The 19,695-nt window shown below is 38.1% G+C and overlaps 1 protein-coding gene across 1 annotated transcript in view; it reads left to right on the top strand.

Annotated features, from left to right (window-relative positions):
• The window catches only part of ASPH (aspartate beta-hydroxylase), a 107,146-nt gene extending 89,481 nt beyond the window's left edge, over positions 1–17,665 (top strand). The window contains exons 22-26 of the mRNA XM_027894317.1: positions 437–574; positions 6,382–6,517; positions 7,375–7,466; positions 12,218–12,351; positions 16,862–17,665. Of these exons, the coding sequence (XP_027750118.1) occupies positions 437–574; positions 6,382–6,517; positions 7,375–7,466; positions 12,218–12,351; positions 16,862–17,012 (651 nt within the window). The 3' untranslated portion in view covers positions 17,013–17,665. The remainder of the gene's footprint in view (positions 1–436; positions 575–6,381; positions 6,518–7,374; positions 7,467–12,217; positions 12,352–16,861) is intronic.
• The last annotated feature ends 2,030 nt before the right edge of the window (positions 17,666–19,695 follow it).

Genomic DNA, 19,695 nt, shown 5'->3' with positions numbered 1-19,695 from the left:
TTTAGACCCATAAAGTTGTCAGTGTTTTCACCATCACAGCATTTCCATTGGCGGCAGAAGACAGTTGTCTTTAATTCATAGGTTGAGAATTGAAACAGGAAAAATGAGGTTGACCAAGATGAGAAACAATTGGATCTCCCAAGTCGAAGGACAGGACCTGAATTACTGACCTATATTTTATATGAATGGTTGTGAGATTATCCTATTTTCTTAATATTGGAGTGGACAACCTTGGCCAACTGATCTATTTTGTTATTTGGTGGTTTTTTTGCTTGTTTGTTGTTTTTTATCTTAAAGTATTCATTAGTACATTTTATTAAAGGAATAACCCCAACATCCAAAGAGAGAGTCTGTTACCTTGACAAAAAAGTGTTATATTCTTCCTGTAGGATCTTGGCTGATGTGAATTTGGTTGTTAACAACTACAATCTTTTAGGCATACAAGTGGTATGAACTTGGATACCAAAGAGGTCACTTTGCTTCAGTTTGGCAGCGCTCTCTCTACAACGTCAAGGGACTGAAAGCTCAGCCTTGGTGGACAGCAAGGGAAACTGGTTATACAGAGCTGGTGAAGGTAAAGCTTCTTTATACTTTCATTTTTATTAAAATTACAACTATAAGTTATTAAGCAGAATAAATGCTAATCTGTAAGGGATAAACTACTGCCTGTGAGTTCCAGACACCACTGTCAGACTGAGCACAATTGAGATACTATAAAATGAGCTCAGGCATTTTCAAATTTGAGAATGGTGACAGCATGGCTGAAATGATTAATAAATACAAAATTTGCATGGTAGACAACTGTAACATCTCAAGTGGAAAATGACAGCAAACTTTGGTAATGCCTGGGACACCCACTGTGAATTTTTAATTAGTCAGGAAAGGCTGTGTCTTTCAGCCCTTGTGTAATGTTTAGTGACTTTGGAAGCTTTTGATTGCATAAGAGAAACAAGTATAGATTCTAGTGATGGAGTTAACAAAGGATAATAACATAGAATTTAAATTCTTTAAAGGGTTTTTTATTTATTTAAAAATAGTTTGTATTTCCAAAATTGCTTGGTTTTTATTTTATTATAATGTTAATAATAATTCCTAAAAAATTAGAAGATAACTTCTTTTCCCCTGTATGTTTTCATTATTGGTGTGTGGTTTAGAAAAATTACTCTACACAAATAATTAAAATCCCCAAAGTTTATTTGCAAGAAACAAGTTCATTCAGAATGGTAGTTTCTTTATACTTAGTTATATAGAATGTTAGAAAACCTACTATGGAAGGATGTTTTTATTTAAAAAAAAACAAAAGAGGAAGATTGCTCTTTGTTATGGTTTTGATGGCAGCATAAATAAGACTGGGAAATTTAGATTAAAATATGATTCTCCAGTGTAATCTCAGCAACACAAAGGAGCAATTATCTCTATGGACTAGCTTTTGGGAAGATTTGATATGGGTCCATATTGAACTAATTCTTGAGGAATGTGTAGGAGTAGAAACTTCTTGCCATAAAAGATACAGAGAAACTGGCAAAGTCTAATCATACTTCTGTCAAAAAACCAGAAAATAATACATGTTAACTGATTGATGTTTTAAAGCTACCTGCAGTGTTGCTGAACAGTCTCTTACATATAAACTGTGTAAGTTATCACAGAAGGTAATGATCCCTTCACCCTTAGCATGAGTCAGCTTTGAAGGCTGAAAGAATTCAGTTCCTGTTATAAAATGGCTAGAGCTCCACCTTGAAGCCTGGTGTTTTTTTTCATATGAATCAGGCCATATATGAATGTCTTGGTTTAGTTCAGCATCTTGCATGGCTCTTAGAAGAGCTGCTCAGAAGACCAAGAAGGATATAAATTCACCCCTGACCTCCACAGCACAACTCTCTCTCTGGAATCCAGTAATATTTCTTCAATCCAATCATTTGGTGGCATATGTTTTAGCCATCTTTAGTAGTATATGTTTTATTAGCAGTATGTCACTGAATTTGGATTAAGTTGTGGCTTCGAATTTACTTACATTCACAAAGTATAAACGCGTAATGTAAGTTAAATGCATCAGGACAAATACTTGTATTGCTGTGTTTCTCCCATAATTCAAGAATGTACTTGAAGTTTTGAAAGAAAGCAGATTTGATTCTAATAACATAAAATGCTGTAAACAAAAATAGAAGTAGTACTCTCCAGAAAGTGGCAAAAAATTGTTGATAACATTGGGTTTACTGATGCCTGAAATAGTCCGACTTATGTACATGGTCTAGTTAAAAAATACCCCAACACATTATTTCCCCTTTTCACAGAGCAAAAACCAATCAACAGTTATTTCCTACTGCTTCATCTCATCACATTCCACTTGGATCTGTGTGGGAAATGCTTCCAAACCCTAATGGTAGAATTCAATATGGAAAGCTACTGTACAAAGCGCTAGAGGTCCTGACCCTCTTTCTGTGTGTTTTGCTGCTTGATGTTAAATGTGAATGAACTATTTTCAATATCTTGATAGCTTAATAATGCTAACAGAGGATTTGTTCATGGCTGAGACAGTGCTAAAGGTGAAACCTCTGGCAGCAATTTGGTTCCTTCCATTAACCAGCACAGTTTTGGTCAGTAGCATCTCATAGCACAGACCTGGCTTGATTTTGTTATAAAGGGTCATGTAGTTTCTTGGGACTCAAAGAAGTCAATCTCATGCTCTATTTACTTTACCATTACCTGCTAACCTGGATATCTCCAGAGGGTTTTGGGTTGGGTTTTTTTTTTTTGGAGGGGGAAAGAGGAGGAAGGACTGAGAATATCTCAGTAACGTTTATCAGGATGTGCTAAATCTTGATTAGTGGAACTTGTTCTGCTAATGTTTCTGATGTATAGTATTTCAGGCATTTGGATATGGAGATTCAAGAAAGTATCTTTCTCTTTTGATCTCAGCTGAAAGTAAACCTTACTTTAACCTTTGAAAACCTGTCATTTTCCCTTGGGACTATTAGTTTTTCTCTACCAGTCTTACTTAGTCATTGCACCTTTTTCTGGTGCCTTTTGTAGAACCTCAGTTATAGCATTATTCTATACTGGTGCTTGTTTAAAAAATAATAAAAGAGAGATGTATTGTTAGATCATAGAGACTTTTCACTGGTCTGACATTAATACATAGGTAATGACTCAAGTAACTGTCCTTGCTGCATGTTGTGTCCTTTGACTTTTGGAAAGGACCCAAAGGATGCCTTGACAGTAATTTACTACAGTGAATAGCTGATTGATTAAATAGATCTTGTATTGTTGTTTTTTTCTGATGTCTTAGATTTTATTAATTAAAGTGCAGCAAGTAAAGTGCAAAAAGAAAACGAAAATACTGGCAACAACACATACCTGTATCATTTTCCATAGATTGACAGGTAGGCCTTAATGGTTTAGCTAGTAATAGCTAAAGATCCATAGTTAAGGGAGAAATTAAATTGAAATGTGAATTCAAAGTGTGGTTGTGTTCTTTAACGGAAGCCTTGTGTTGAAAAGGGCAAAGATGATGCATTTAAGTGCTGCTGATGCTTAAGCACTGTGAGTGATTGAATGGGTGCAAGGAATCTATTTTGAAAGGTTTAAAACACTGCCCCTTGCTTGGAGGTCATCAGCATTACCCACTGGAGATGTGGTAACTGTTTGTGAATGCTTTCCTATTCTCTTTTAGTAACAAAGTGAAGTACATTAAGCTCTTCACCATGATTTTATTTTATAGTTCAATGTATTAAAATGGATGTGTAGTCAGTAGTTACACCTCATGTGAGGGATAGCAACCTCTTAATCTCTCCCTATTTCATTTATGACCATGTATTGAAAAGGTTTGACAGCACAGAGTTAAGGATTCTTTCAGTGAAATAGTCTCACATAAAAATAAACCAATATTGAGAAATCCCTATTTAAATAAAATCTACGCTATTGCCAGATCTACAGCAACTGTAAACTTCTATTGTTAGGAGATGTATTTAAAAAGCCATATGGAGGTTTATGGGAATCAGCTGCTGGCAAACAAGTACATATGCTCCCAATGCTGGTTGCCTCCTGATTCTTCACTTGGAATCAGGATATTGCATCAAATATAATATGAATTCTCTAATCTGGAGCTTGAATTTGTACACATCATGGAGCGTGAGCACATTTAACTCTTTTCTGTAGGTACCAGCTATTGGATCAAGAGCCATAAGTCCAAGTCCTGGACTCAGTCATTATGCTTTAATGGTGTTTTGTGTTCTTACCATTCAAGGTATGCCTAAGAGTCTGTAAAATCAAGGAGATCAAAGCTGAGCTGTGTTTGAACTCCCCACTGCATTTCCACCTAGGAGTTGCCTGTTGCTCTTTATAAAGCACTATCAGTGTGTTTTACAGATGGGGTCTAGGTTTCCAGGAGTACAGAAACCCTATTGATTTTAGGGCAATTTCTTTCTAAAACCATTGAGGAGTTAGTTCAAAATGAATGATATACATCCAAATAACTTTATATCCAGAATGCTGGGGGAGGAGCCTTTAAATGCAAGGACAAACACCTTTACAGGTTAACATTCAGCCCGTGGCACTTGTGAGAGAATAGAAGTAACAATGCAAGACTACTAGTGGTCTTCATGCATCATCTTGTCTGCACTGGGTGAATGCTCTTTCTTACCTTTTTTTGGCTGAGTGAGTAGGAGGAGCTTGAGGAAACACAGAAGCACTTGTAATATCTTTTAAAGTTTTGCAGTTTTGTTGATCTGTATCACTCTAAATTCAGGCTGGTGTGAATGTAAGTTATCGTCTTTCTCTTCTCCAGCCAGTGCAAACCCAGATACTCAAGCTGCTATTTCCTTTTGTATGTACCGTAGTGCTGAATCACTAGCAGCACTATTCATCTCTGATTGCTGTATTCATCTCTGATTAGGTGGAAATTTTCAGTCTGTTTTGTGCCCTACATTTTGAAGAAGTCAGTTTTCCAAAGATATTAAAAAAAAATCCCAGCACCTGCATTTTTACTTAATGTTAACTGATAAATGAATGTTATGGAAACCATCAGTGAGGGAGAATAAGGTGAATGCGCTGGGAAAAATAAGTGCTGCTCCCCCTCTTCTGAGGGGTGAGAGAGAAAACAATTTGTTACTAAGAAAAGATTACTGTAATAACAGAAATTAAATCCATACTTTCATAGGTTTAAGCCTACCTACAATTGTTCTAGTGGGAGAAAGAAGGTATATTATAGACGGCATGTTCTAGGCATGGCTTGCCTTTTATGAGCTATCAATATACAACCTATTTTGTCAGATCAGCTTGTCTTTTAAGTAAAAAAAACTCAAGTGGAAAGTGCAACTATTTAATTTAAATGGGGAAGGCTAATAACTATATGGAGCTTTAAGACTAAAACAGGGCCAGTTGTATCACCTAGTCTGTTCTGTCTTATACAGACTTTTGAGTTTTACTCAGTTTTACACATCATATGAAGAGGTAGTGTGGGAACATACCATAGCCTGTTTTAGTGTCAGATGGATTGAAAATGTCTTACAGAAACGCTTTGTTCAAAACCCCAGAGGAAAAATGAAAACTATTCACCCAATATAAGGTTTAGTGGGAAAAGTAAGCAGCTGGGAAATTTAAGTTACATTTATCCAGATACACTGTTATACTGTGGGGTTTCCATTTATATTGCCGTAGTATTAAAACAACTTATTATTGGTAGAATAAAATATTTTCTACAAGTATAATGTCCTAAGGCAGCAGAGAACAGAAATTCTACTATTTTGTGTGTTAGGTATGTATGAAGTGTAAGGCAGCTTACATGTTCTTAACAGTTGTGCCTGTAAATCATCACCTGGCATTTCAAGTTGTATATGATTTTTTCAATAGCATCAGCATGTGCAAGTGAATCTCTGCGAGCCTTTTTGAAGGTTTAAATCATAAATTTCAACTTAAGTGTTGTGTTTACATTTGTCCTCTTTGAACCATAATATTCTGCCAACACCTGGAGTTCCAGGTTGTGTGAGTGGTTTTCTAGTTGCAGGAATGAATCTAGGTCACATGTGCAGCATTTAGGAAGATCAATACACTTAGCTATCAACACAGAACAATCAGCTAAAGAGCCCTGAGGCTCATCAAAAAGCAAGTCAAAGTGAGGCCTAGGCTGCAGAGTAGCTGGGGATTGTTGAAATTTTACGACACCAGTGTAATTGACTCCAAAGAACGCTGTGAAAGTTGTTTTTCCTGCCTGTACATGTCAGAAGGGAATAGAATATAAAGCAACTTGATAATAATGATGAACACTTGGTTTTAGTGTTTTCAAATTGAAAAAAAAAAAAGGGTAAAAATGGCAGGGAAAAATAAAAATAGTACTAAAGCCAAATACAGTAAGTTCTCAGTGCAGTAACATGGCTCTCACAACAGTCCTTAGAGAAAAACTGGAAGCTCATTCGGGATGAGGGTCTTGCTGTGATGGACAAAAAAAGCAGCCTCTTCCTGCCTGAAGATGAGAACCTACGAGAAAAAGGAGACTGGAGCCAGTTTACCTTATGGCAACAAGGTAAAACATTTTCTATTTCTTCTCTTAGCTCAATTTCGCTTTCTCAAACTAAGATAGTGTAATGAGGAGTAGCAGTTTTTTCCAGAACTGTTTTTGTAATTGCTATGTACAGAAGAAGGGAACAAATAGAGTAGTGTCTAGACCCCTGTGACAATAAACAGGAGTTCTTTATTCTAATTTGTGTGCTCCCCTTGCACTTTTAAGAGTCCCTTGAGTGTGTTAAGTGTTAAATAAGTGCATACCTGTCCCAGCAAGGCTGCCAACATTTTGCATGGTAATGCATAGTACAGCTCAGCCTGAGGGAAGATGATGACATGGGAGAAAGCACATCCTTAATACTGTCTTGCCAGCTATGTGAGATCTGTCATTCAGACACTGCAAGAGCAAAAGAATATGACTTTGAGAAGCCTGCTGCCCTGCCCCTGAGCTGTGCAGAGGAAGGTCCAACTATGAGAATGACCTTAAATCTTATAAAACTCTGCGTATGAAAGAGTACCATAAAATGAAATATTAAAAGCAACTTATATTAAAATGTAATCTGGTATTGAAATGGTATGATACTGGTGGCATTTTTAATCTTTTTTTTTCTATGCAGCCTCATTTATGTTTATACTTTTAGAATAATGTTTTTAAAGTGATAGCCTGGTGTTCACAAATAATTTAAAAGCAAAATGTGCAGGCTGCTGTGATATTACAACATGAAACTACTTCAATTGCACAATCTGTAAAATGGAAATAATATTTACCTGTCTTTCAATGTTAGCTCTTTGACATCGTTGTTGCTCTTCTGCAAAGCAGAAAACAGGAAAGTGTTCATTCATTGCTCTTACCAATGCTCTATCCATTATTTTAACTAGGAAGAAAAAATGAAAATGCTTGTAAAAGTGTTCCAAAAACATGTGCTTTATTGGAAAGATTCCCGGAAGCTACTGGCTGCAGAAGAGGACAGGTACCTGGCAAACTTCTTCTTATCTGCAAACTCTTAATGCTCAGAGCTGGTGATTTTGAGGAATAGAGGGATATACATATAGAGGGATGCACAGATTTGATATGTTTAATGATGATTCAAACACATGATAAATTTAGCAGCAAAAATATACCCAGTTTTAGCTGTAAGCAAATACCAGGTGAAATATGTCAGCTGAAGTCTTTCTACAGATCCTTCCTTAAGTTGAGCCATTTTACCTTGTGTTTCCTGAGAACTCCTGGTAGGTAAGCAGTTATTTTCCATGAGTCAACCAATAAGTAATGACTTAGTAGCCCTCAGCCTGAAGTGACCTGGTCTGACTCATAGCTTAACTCTGCTTTGAGCGGAAGATTGCATTACGTCCTTTCTAACCTGAATTTTTTTTTCTGAGCTGAACCTAATTTTACATGACTAATTCAGTGATCCAGAGTCTAACTATGATAAACTTCACCTGTTTACCCTAGCCTGGCTGCATTAGACAGGAGAGTCAGCTTGTGGAAGCCAAATAGCAGTACTACTGTCACATGCATCTTTCCTGAAGGTAAAGGAAAGAAATTTTACATCCATGAGCTGTGGCTGTGGGTGCCAACAAAGTTTGTTTCAAGTGCCTACACTGATGATTCAGATATAAGTTAACCTCATTAAATCATGCAGTAGATTTGTATGGTTTGGCTCAATACAGATGCAGCTGAATGAGTGACCCAACACAGCTGTCATGAGATTCTGTAGGACAGAATTTTTCATTTTTTTTCCAAGTTATTTTATCCATAGTGACTCTGTGAGAGTAACCTTCATGTGCCAAAATTAAGGATGCAAAAGCTGGAAAACGCAGTGCTAGCATAATCCTAATTCAGAGCCTTGAGAGCACGTGTTCATCTTTCTCACCAGACTCCTGCTTTTGATGTGCAGAACTACACTGGATGGCTACTGTTGTGGGAATGAATAAGGTTATTGTTTCACTGATTTATTGCAAAGGCTGATAGTAGTGAATATAAGTAATGAGTGAAGTCATCATGGTCAGTGCAGCTAACAACAAGAAAACTTCTCTCTGTGGCATCTGTAGCCAAAATGGAACTGTCCCAGAGAGCGAATTCTCTTTGGGAGCTTACTATTTTGTTAATCATTTTTGATGCCCTACATGTTATCACTAGGATATGGTTTGCAGAAACATTGTGTATTTGCAGGTATATCTGTAGTCATGTGTTTTGAACACAGAAATGTAAAATAATCTGGAAAGCGATGTTCTATAAATCTCAAGATTTACATCCAATATTAGGGGATGCCTAGGGCAATTTTAATCTTATACTAGCCATGACTCAGATTTTACTGGCAAGTTAAATTTTAAATATCAGCTAATAGAGATATAGATCTCTATTCACATACTGAAACACTGGGAAGCAATGGGAACAGACACAGTGGAAAAATAAGGAATTCTATCATAGGTAGACCATTTGGATGCTCTGGACACCTCGTGTAGTGAGAAAGCTAAAAGAAATGTAAAATAATCACCTACTTGCTCAATGCTGCTGGGAGACTGTGTGGAACAATAGCAAGCGATCATATTATTAAAAATTATATAATTCTTCTTAAAAATATCAGTACACCAAAAGTATCGGAGATAGGTTTATTTCTGGGCATTTCTGAACTCTTCAGAGTTTTACATTACAACCATGGTAGTTTAGAACTGTTCATCCATAGCACTTGAGTACAGCACATAGATATAATTCACAGACATATTCAAACTGATTTGCTTGGGCAGATAATGTACGTGAGAGTAATCAATCTGCAGTGCTGGTAGATTAACATTAAAAAAAATTGTTTATCTTGGATATTAGTAACTATCCTGCATAGCCAGTTTTTTGCATTGTGTTAGGGTCTGACAAGGCAATTAACACATCATGGTGTAGCAGAGGTTGGATTGAAGGATCTATGTTCGCTGTGGCCACTGGAGCTTGTCACTTCTGTTAGAAGAAACTGCTGCTAAGCTGAAACCTCAGATAGCAAGAATGGCATTAAACACGCAGTCTTCTGCTGACTGCGGAGTTGGAGAGCAAGCAACACATTAATCTGTAAGATTTATCGAAGTTCATCTGTCCCAATTAAATGTGCAGATTTCTCAGTTGAAAAGATACTTCCCACCACTGTCATGCATTAGTTACACTTACTGTTCATTGAACTGTAGAATGAATCAAAAAGGATGAGGAGAAAAGGGACATCTGGAGATTTAGTCCAACCTCTTGCTCAAAACATGATGAGCTAGAGCAGATTGCTGAGGACTGTGTTCAGTCATGTTTCGAATGCCTCTGAGGATAGAGACAACCTCTCTGGGCAACCTGTTCCTGTGTACAATAAAAATGTGTTTTCTTATGCTTAAATGGCATATCCTGTATTTCAATCTGTGTCCATTGCCTCTTTTCTTTTCACTGTATACCACTGAGAAGAGCCTGCCCCTGCCTTCTTCACTCCTCTCATCAGGTATTTATATACATTGATAAAATCCCTCCTTGAATCTTATGTTCTCCAGGCTAAGCAGTCCCAACTGCCTCAGCTTCCCCTTGTATGTTAGATTCTCCAATTCCTAAATCACCTTTGTACCCCTTTATACCCCTTCACTAGACCTGCTCCAGTGTGTCCGTGTCTCTCTCACATTAGACAGCACAGAACTGGATCCAGCACTCAAAGGTCTCACCGACTCTGAGGGGAAGGATAACCTCCTCAACCTACTGCCAGAGCTCTCCATAATGCAGCCCTGGAAGCTCTTTGGGGTCTTTGCTGCAAGGGCACATTTATGGCTCATGTTCAAATTGGACACCATGAGGGCCCAGCTATGAGGACCCCACAGTCTTTTTCTAGAAAGTTGCTTTCCAGACAATTGTCCAACCTGTATTGGTGCATGGAATTACACCTCTCCAGTGAAGAACTTTGCATTTTGTTTTGTCAAATATTGTAAGACTCCTGTTTCCTCCTTTTTTCCATCCTGCCAAAGTCCCTATGAAGGACAGCAAAAAAAATACATTCCCATCCAATTTTCTATCATCTGCAAACTTGCTGAGGGGAATGCACTCTGTCCCGTCTTCTGAGTCATTGGGAAGCTATTAAGTAGTGCTTGACCCAGTATTGAGCCCTGGGGAACACCTCTGATGAGCAGCCTCCTGCTGGACTTTGTGCCTCTGATCACAACTATTTGAGCCTGGCTTAAGTGCCAGGTTTCAATCCATTTCACTGAGAACTTACCTAGATCCTATTTCATCAGTTTGTCGATGAGGATGTTTATGGCAGATAGTGTTCAGAGTCTTACTAAAGCTGAGATAAACAATATGCACCAAGCTAAACACCTCACCATAGAAAGCTGGTAAAGTACAATAGCCCCTTCATATACCCATGCTGACATTCCCAAGCATATTCTTTTCCTTCATGTGTTTGAAAATTGTTTCCAGGATTATTTGCTCCATCACATTCCCATGACTGAGGTGAGGCTGACTAAATGGTAGTTGCTCAGATCACCTTACTTGCCCTTCTTGAATATAGGAACAATGTTTGCTTTCTGCCAGTCCTCAGGGACTTCCACTGGCAGCAATAACCTTTCAAAGATTGTGTGGATTGCGTATGGATTCACCAAATTGTCCATCTCCCTCTGGTCTCATGCGTGGATCCCATCAGGACCCATGGACCAGGTTGTTGAGTTTGTTTAATGTTTCCTAACCTGATCCCTCTCCACAGAAGATAACTCATGTGTGCTGCAGACTATTTCACTCAGGTGCCTATGTTCCTGAAAGTCAGTAATACAAGTAAAGACTGGGGCAAAAAAGGCATGTGGTGCTTCAGCCTTTTCCATGTCCTTTGTCATTAAATATTCTGCCACATTTAGTACCTGACCCATTTTTTCTGTAGACTTCCTTTTACTGCTGATGTATTTGTAGAAATCTTTCTTGTTACCCTTCAATTCCATCTCCAGATTCAGCACTAGGAGACCTTTGACATTCCTGCCCTCATCCCTGCACATGCAGAGAGTGTCTCTACAGTCTTCCTGGGTGACATAACCCTGCTTCCTTCTCTTTTATGACTCCTTTTTGTGTTTCAATTTTATCTGTGTTGCCATACTCTCTGCAAATGGGGATTCTTGAGTCTGGACAAGGTACTGCTTATCAGCTGTCCTTAGACCCCTCTTCTCTCATGGGATTTTTCCCAGAAGGTCCCTGAATAAAACAAGTCTGTTTTCCTGAAGCTCCCAGTAATAATTTTGCTTTTTGTGTTTCTCCATCGTCTCATGATCTTGAACTCCATCATCTCATGGTTGCTCCAGTCCAGACTGACAGTGACCTTCACAGACATGTCATCTGAGAGTGGCTGGCCAGTCTGATAAACACAAGCCTTGTGTCTCCTCTTATCCATCCTTCTAAAAGATGAGTGTCTGTAAGTCTTTCTGATTGTAGATAGAAGATAGTTATTTTCAACTTGAAATATGACTACTGGTTATTTTAAGTAAAATACAAGTATGTAGTATTACATACAAACATGCTTCTGGATGCACCCAAACCCAGTAAAACATGGTTTTTTGTACTATTGAATGCCTTTAGGACATGAGAAAGAGCACTTGGTGCTGAGACTCTTAACAAAAGTTTACATTACACTTTTCACCTATCATCGAGGATGAGCCAAAACAAAATCTTGAACTCCCAGCAGCATGGCTGTGAAGTGGAATGTGTTGAAAATTTGCCTTTCTCTTCTTGCAGATCAAATATTCTATCATGCACCCTGGGACTCATGTCTGGCCCCACACAGGGCCCACCAATTGCCGGCTGAGGATGCATTTGGGCTTGGTGATACCTAAGGAAGGCTGCAGAATACGGTGTGCCCAGGAAAACAGGTATGGCTGGAGGCCTTTGGTTTGTTTTTTGTTGTTGTTGGCTTTTCGTTGTTTTTTTTTTCCAGTTTCCTCAAGACTGAAAAAGGGATGGGACTGCATGTAATTTAAAAAAATAATGGGGTGTTTTATTGGTTGCTGCAACCGATCAGTACTTAATTGGGGCTTATAAGAAAGATGGGGACAGTCTTTATCAGATAGGTTACAACAGAACAGGGGGCACTTGTTTAAAATTAAAAGAGGGACGATTTAGATTAGATAAAAGGAAGAAGATTTTTGTAGAGAAGATGGTGAGACACTGGAACAGGTTGCCCACAGACATGGTAGATGCTCCATCCCTAGAAAAATTCAAGCTGAAATCTGGAGGGAACTCTGAGCAACTTGACTGAGTTGAAGATATCCCTGCTAATTGCCAGGAGGTGGATTAGATGACCTTTAAAGCTTGCTTTCAACCCAAACTATTCTATAATTCTATGTTTCTTGTTCAGTACAGCTGTGGTCATTTTAGATTGTTGGGCCATTTTGAAGTCCCAGCTCTATAAAATGTAGGGTACAATGCACAAAAATGGTAGGTAAATAATATTTAGTTCTCATAATCAAACATTGCTGCCAGGCAACACAATCTTATTTTGACGTGAAGGTGCAGAGTTACAGCCTTATGAAGAAGCAAGTCCGAGATCTCACTTGCAACAGGTGACACTAGAACTGTGCAGGTGATAGGGAAACTACCCCAAAGTAGCTCAGCACCAGAGCAGAAGAGTGTGGTCCCTATGTTACCACTGTGAAGTGTTTCTCACGCCGTCAGGCCTCTAGAAAGTATTTATTTGCATGCTAATGGTGGGGTTTGTAGCCTTTTCAAAAGGGGCTAATAGTTCTGTCAACTTTATGACTTTTCCTTTGTTGTGCAAAACAGACCATCCCATTATGATGCAAATGATAGATCCTAGGTTTAACCTCTGAAGCTACTTAATCTGGGTGCCTGGAGTTTTTATTGTCCTTAACTGAGCTGCACTTTCAGGCTATTTAGATAAGTTTTTTTCAGGCTCGGTTCACTTTAAAAAAACCAGAAACAAACAAAATAAAATCAGGAAAAAATAAAAAACAGCAACAACAAAAACCAACAACAAAAAACCAACCAACCAACAACCAAAAAAACCTGCAAACACTGATAATAAAAAAACCCCAACCAAACAAAAAGAAACCAAACCAACCAAAAACCCGTCTGTTACCCCAGCAACAAAATCACCAAAATTCAGTTACCCCAAACAAAACAAACCAAATCCCCCAGCCACTCCCCGAAGCACCCCCACCAAATACCCCCCTGAAAAAAAGCCTCCCCAAAAAAACACCCAAAAACAACCCTCCCAAAAAAACAAACCAGAAAAAACACACACCCCTAAAATAAAAACCACCAAAAACCAAAACAAAAAATACCAAAACAAAACAAAAATACAACCCAAAGTCTGATTGAATTTTTTTGCCACAATATAGCATTGCAAGTGATTGACTCCCATTGACTTAGATAAGACCAACGTAACTTTATTGCAGAAGCAGCAACTCAGGGTCTATGTAACACAAAACATTTTTGTTACCAGATAACTACTGTGGTAGCAAAAAAACCCCCACATGATGATCATAGCTGAAACCTGCAAAAGGCTGGTTATCTGAGCCTTCAAGGCTGACATCTGTGTGCAAGTCAGTGTGAATTTTTTTACTATCTTACGTTTTCTGGTTTATCTACTCTTGTTTAAATTATTTTTAGATGATCATTTCAGTTGAATTTATCCAATTTCAATTTCCATTTCTCTACAGAACATTACAGCATAACTGAATAAATTTTAATGTTTTTGCTTTTGTTGAATTAAAAATACTGAAATGAATAGGGAGTATGAATCTACTTTTCACCCTGGTTTTGAAAGAAGAAAGTTGTTTTCTCTGTGAATGGTCACAGCTGAATGAGCTTAAGCACTGCATTTCCATCTTTGATGGCAAGGCCTTTGTTTCTTTACCATTCTTACTGTTCATAGTGCTTAACTCCCTTTAAGGGCATTCATTCTCTTGAACTGCTTCAGCTACTAAGGAATTCTGTTAAAAAACTTGATTATGTGTTCATTGTAGAGTGGCTTTAGGAAGGAAAACTTTGGCCATTGTTGGTTTTTCATCCAGTCTCACCTGAAGGGGTATAAGCAGGTGTTAAACTTCCTCAAAATTATGAATCTAGGTCTCAGCAGGCTGGAGAATCATGCCAGCTGAAACTTGATGAAGTTCAACAAAGGCAAATACAAAGCCCTGCAGCTGATAAGAGATCGACACCTGGTTATTGTACAGCCTGGGTGATGACTGCATGGAAAAGCAGCTTGGCAGGAAAGGGCTTAAGGGTCCTAGGGGCCAAGTTGAACATGACTTACAAACTTCTTTTGGCTTGATGAAGGCTAGCTGTGTACCGGACTGTACTAGTAAGTTTGTAGAAAGCAGTTTGAGGACTGCAATTTTTTCCCCTCTCTTCTCAAGACACTGTCTCTGGAGTACTGTGTCCAGTATGTTATAAGTTAGTTTAAGAATTTAGACAACTCAGTTCCAATTAAAAGTTGATAAATTTATTAAGCAAGCGATAATAAAGCAAACAGCGCTGGGTGGTCAGGGGGGGCCAGCGCCCCGCCCGAGACACACACACCCTGCTTGAAAACCGGGCCTTTGTACCCTCTCGATATCAGTTGTTGAATATTCATTCATTGTCCGTTTGTTGCCTTAAAAGGTAATTCCCCTGCTTTGGAGGTGGGTGTTACCTTTTGGTTGGTTGTAACTTATCTCCCCTGGGCTTGTACAGGAGGGGTCTTGCATCATCCCCACGCTGCAAGTCCTTTCTCTGTATCCACATGGCACAGAGAAATGTATTTTTATTTATAATTTGTTCCCTGTTCCCGGCCGCAAAAGATTCCCTGGTGTTAGGTCCAGACAGAACCTTTCACCTTACAGACTCCACGGTACGCCTAGAAGTTAGTAAATATACAGAAATAGTTTTTTGTTAGTACCCCCTTTTTATTTTAATTTGCTTGGAATAAAACCCGGTGCCTTCACTTATCACAAGTATGGAACTCTTTAGTACAAAAAAAGTCATTGATAAACTAGAGGAACTCCAGTGGAGGATGAAAAGACGATTAGGAGACTAGAGAAGCTCAACGGACTGGTTTGGAGTCTGAAAACAAGAAGGCTAAAGAGGAGACTAGTTACTGTCTTCAGCTACTAATAGGTGATTCTGCAGAAGGCAGAGCCAGAATCTTTTCAGAGAGGAGTAGTTATAGAATGAGAGGTTGTGGATGCAAGTGACAGTGTGAAGTAAGATAACAGGTACCCCCAAAATGCCAGGCAGTGGAAGGATTTCAGAAAAACTTATTCCAAATTTGGAACGCTAGACTTTCAAGGGAAAATTCCTAGCAGTGCTTGAACACTGGGCCTGAGGAAGGCACGCCTCTCCATTCTTCCTTGGCTTTTATCATCGCTGCCTTCCCACTCCCCTCCCCGAACAGAGACCCATAACATCTGTGAGGGTTTATCTCTGCTCTTCCCAGAGAGAGAGAGCTTGAAAGCTTCCTCTGGAATGGAGAAAAAAAGTATCCAACCATCTTCGAGAAAGGTGCTTCTTTCCAGGCAGGAAAACGTTCCTAAGCGAAACAAGCTCTAGCCTCCTCACCATAAATCTTCTGGAAAGAATATCTACATTTACAGACAGTGAAGGAAATTTCATCTTGATAGAAGGAAGTTTTCACAGTGAGGTTGGTGAAACAAAGGAAGAGATGGTGGAGTTCCTGTTTAGTGATCTGTTCTGCCTAACCAATACTTGGCAAACAGAAGGGCTTTGAGTTGTGGAATCTCAATCTTCCAGTTCCTCTATAACAGTATAGTCAATCCAGTGTACCCTATGGCATTCCAACCTTCTTAAGAGAAATCTTTAGGTTTAGTGCTTTGAATGGACTTAAGGCACAAGATTGTTAACATCCCAGAAACGTTAAGAGTGATGAGGGTCTAATTCTATTGTTCTGATTTTTAGAAAAAGCAAATTGATTTAATGAAATTTCTTTTTGAACCATATGACCATATTACTGGTCATTCCCTCAGCTTCTATCACTTCTGTACATCATTAATGTATCCGATTAGAAAAGGAAAAAAAGTGGATTATTAAACCAGTATTATACCTACTCCCTACTTAATAAACTTAACTCATTAACAGTATATAAATAACATATAAATGTCTGAATGTGTTTGTGGGTATAACTATGCAGAGTGAGGGGAAAAGATCTGTCAGGAATACGAGTAAGACTAGTCTTTCTGTAGTTTATTTCAATTAAAACTCTGATACTCCAATTTCTTTATATTACATTGTGAAATCTTGACTGTGCAATCTGTACCATTGAAATCTTTCTCGTATGTCCAAGAGCATCATCAGAGCTGATATATACCTTGCCTGCTCCAGGGCCCTTCAAATACTACACTATGTTCTTTTTTTGTGTTGCAGAGCCTGGGAAGAAGGGAAAGTTCTTATTTTTGATGACTCTTTCGAACATGAAGTATGGCAGGATGCTGAAAGTTATCGCCTGATATTCATTGTGGACGTGTGGCACCCTGAGTTAACAGCACAACAGAGACGCACCCTTCCTGCTATTTAAGGGGCTCCTTCTGATATGTGTCATGGAGGAGCTTTAACCCTTTGGAGTATGCAAATGGGATTAATTTATCCAGCATACAAAGTATACAAGTATTTTAGGGGTAAGAAAGGATGACATTCTACAATCAGAGAGGACTTGGTTTAAAAAAAAAAAAAAAAAAAAGAGGAAGAAACTAAAGAAAAAAGAAGCCATGTTTTGTTTCATACTGATACAGCACTGATGTGTATTGTTTTTCTGGCTGCAAGTTTGAAAATACAAGCCTTGTCAGCCAAAAAGCAATAGCTCTGGATTTTCAAACTGAGGAATGTGCAGATGGTTTTGCCATGCCTATATTATGTGTACAGAACCAGTCAGTCAGTCATATGCTTGACCATGTTCAGGCATAAGATTTATGATTCTACATCTAGGAAATACTTCCCAGGCTTTTACCTGGGAAACAACATGTAAGATATTTGCAAATGTGTGCACACAACCAACTTTGAAAATCAGTATGGAGTTGTAATGTTAGCTGCTTTAGGTTTAGAACATGTCCCTATGTTATCACTGTAGATAATGTGAATGGATTATGTGAGTTTTGTACTTTTTCTACCTAAGTAATTGTATTTTTCTAGCTTAATTATGAACAAATCTTCTTTAATTAACCACTATTTTTTTTAAAAAAACCCACTATATATACAAGTATGTCTCTAGCAGAAGGAAAACACTATATATGAACAGATTTAATTTTTGCTAAGTATGACCTTCTTTTACCTTTCTGGAAATGCAGATAGAAACTTGCATAATCAGCTGCCTAGTGAAGCTTTGTTCTTCTAAAACAAAATAGTTCTCTTAGTTAGCAGGTAACCTTCACTTTGATAATGTGATTTTGGAAAATGTTGAGCAAACGTGACATTTGTGGGCTCAGATCGTAAAGTGCTTGACAGTTCTTAGGATTATACAGTGAGCTGCTGTTTCTCCTGTTGTTACAAAAGCTTTTTCTAATCAGCAAGGGTTTGGGACTCCTCTTTCCAGGGACTCCTCCTTGGCTGCCCTTGAGTGGTCATTCAGCAGAAAAAAAAATATATGAAGAATTTCGTGTGCTTTGGGCAGGAGGACAAGGTCTAACTTGGGTTTCCTGACAGAATGTAGAGCAGACAAAGAGCTTCAGGTTATTAACTTGTATTAACTTCTGCTGCCAGCATTCTACAGAGTGCTAGAATGATCCTCTAATTGACCTAATGGTGTTTTCCCTATTTTGAAACATAGCACATAATGCTGAATTAGTCTGATCCCAGTACTGTTTACATGATGCTCTGTATTTGCCATACAGAATTTACTATATTGAAAAAAGGCCTATTTTCAAGAAAGAGAACTTGCTGGGTGTTTAAACAGTTGCCAGGTCTTTTGGGTCTGTACTGTTTAATGGGAGATGGAGGGTGCAGGACCCTCCACTATTAACTTCTAAGAACACTAACAGGAGAGAGAGACCAGGGGTTGTGCTGTTGATGTTTATGTCAGGCTGTGACATACTCACCTGCAACACCAGCTGGGCTTGGACAGATGTGCTGGGATGCTCAAGGCTCATCCAGAGCAGTGGCATCATTACTGAGCACTGTGAGAGACAAACACTAAGCAAAGAGACATTGATGTCACTTTACCTCCACAGCTTTGGCTTTGTTGTCCAAAGGACACCGAACAGTCATCTTATTTGTGTAAGACTCAGTGGTTTATTACTGCAGAGACTACATCATTTTACCTAAGTATTGTGACTGAATGCTGCATTTGCTAAAGCAAAATACAGATAAGAGCTTTGCATTCCCATAAACTGAATGCTTTTCAGATTTTGTATTTTACTAGGTAATTAAATTTTGTAATGCCATATAACACATGGTGCTTACACCATAAATGAGTGTAACCAGTTTCTGGAAGTGTGCACTTTAATTTCCTTTTTGAATAGTAAACTGATAAACTCTCTCTGATCAAGAGTCTGTTTTAGACAGCTAAGATAATTAGGTTTTAATGTGTTGTCTATATCAAAAATAATCCTGAGACTATACACCATGTACAAGAAAGTAACAGTTCTCAGTTAATAATAATGAAAAATGAAAATACTTGTAAGTTTCACTCTTTAGAAAATTTAAAGATACTTCTGGAGATCATTAGGAGAATTGTGCAAAAGTGGAAAAAAGGTACTCATTATTTGGGAGGATAAAAAGAGTAAAAATGTTTTTTAAATCTCCTGGTAGTTGTTGAATCAGAGGCACTATTTTATATCTTTGTGAAGTGATCAAGCAGTATAAATTATAAACTATTTTGTAATTCTCTAAAATAAAGACAGTTTGTAAAGAAAGGAACAAAAACTTTTGAAACAAAAATTGGTGGTTTAGGAATATTTTTATTGATGTCGCATTTTAGTTTCTATAGTTCAGATTAAATGCTAAAGGAGTGGTAAAAATTTTGGAGCTTTACTTATGAAAATCCATGCCATCCTTCAGATTGTTTCTTTGTTCCTTTGAAGGCTCATACTTTATCTTTTCCTATTGCAATTGACAAATAGATAAAATTCGCATATAGATAAAAGTAATGTACCCAAGCTGTGGGTGTGCTGGAGTAGCACTGTTCATTAGATTGTAGAGTGATACATTGGCCACTTAAAAATCTTAAGTGCCTTTCATAAGACAAGGTGTACTATGAACAGCTCCTG

Source organism: Empidonax traillii, unplaced genomic scaffold (assembly GCF_003031625.1).
Source record: "Empidonax traillii isolate 1590-97213 ecotype Southwest subspecies unplaced genomic scaffold, ASM303162v1 scaffold425:size1421777, whole genome shotgun sequence".
NCBI lineage: Eukaryota > Metazoa > Chordata > Aves > Passeriformes > Tyrannidae > Empidonax > Empidonax traillii.
Note: the sequence above shows the minus strand (reverse complement) of the source record. Positions and strands in the feature narration are given on the sequence as shown.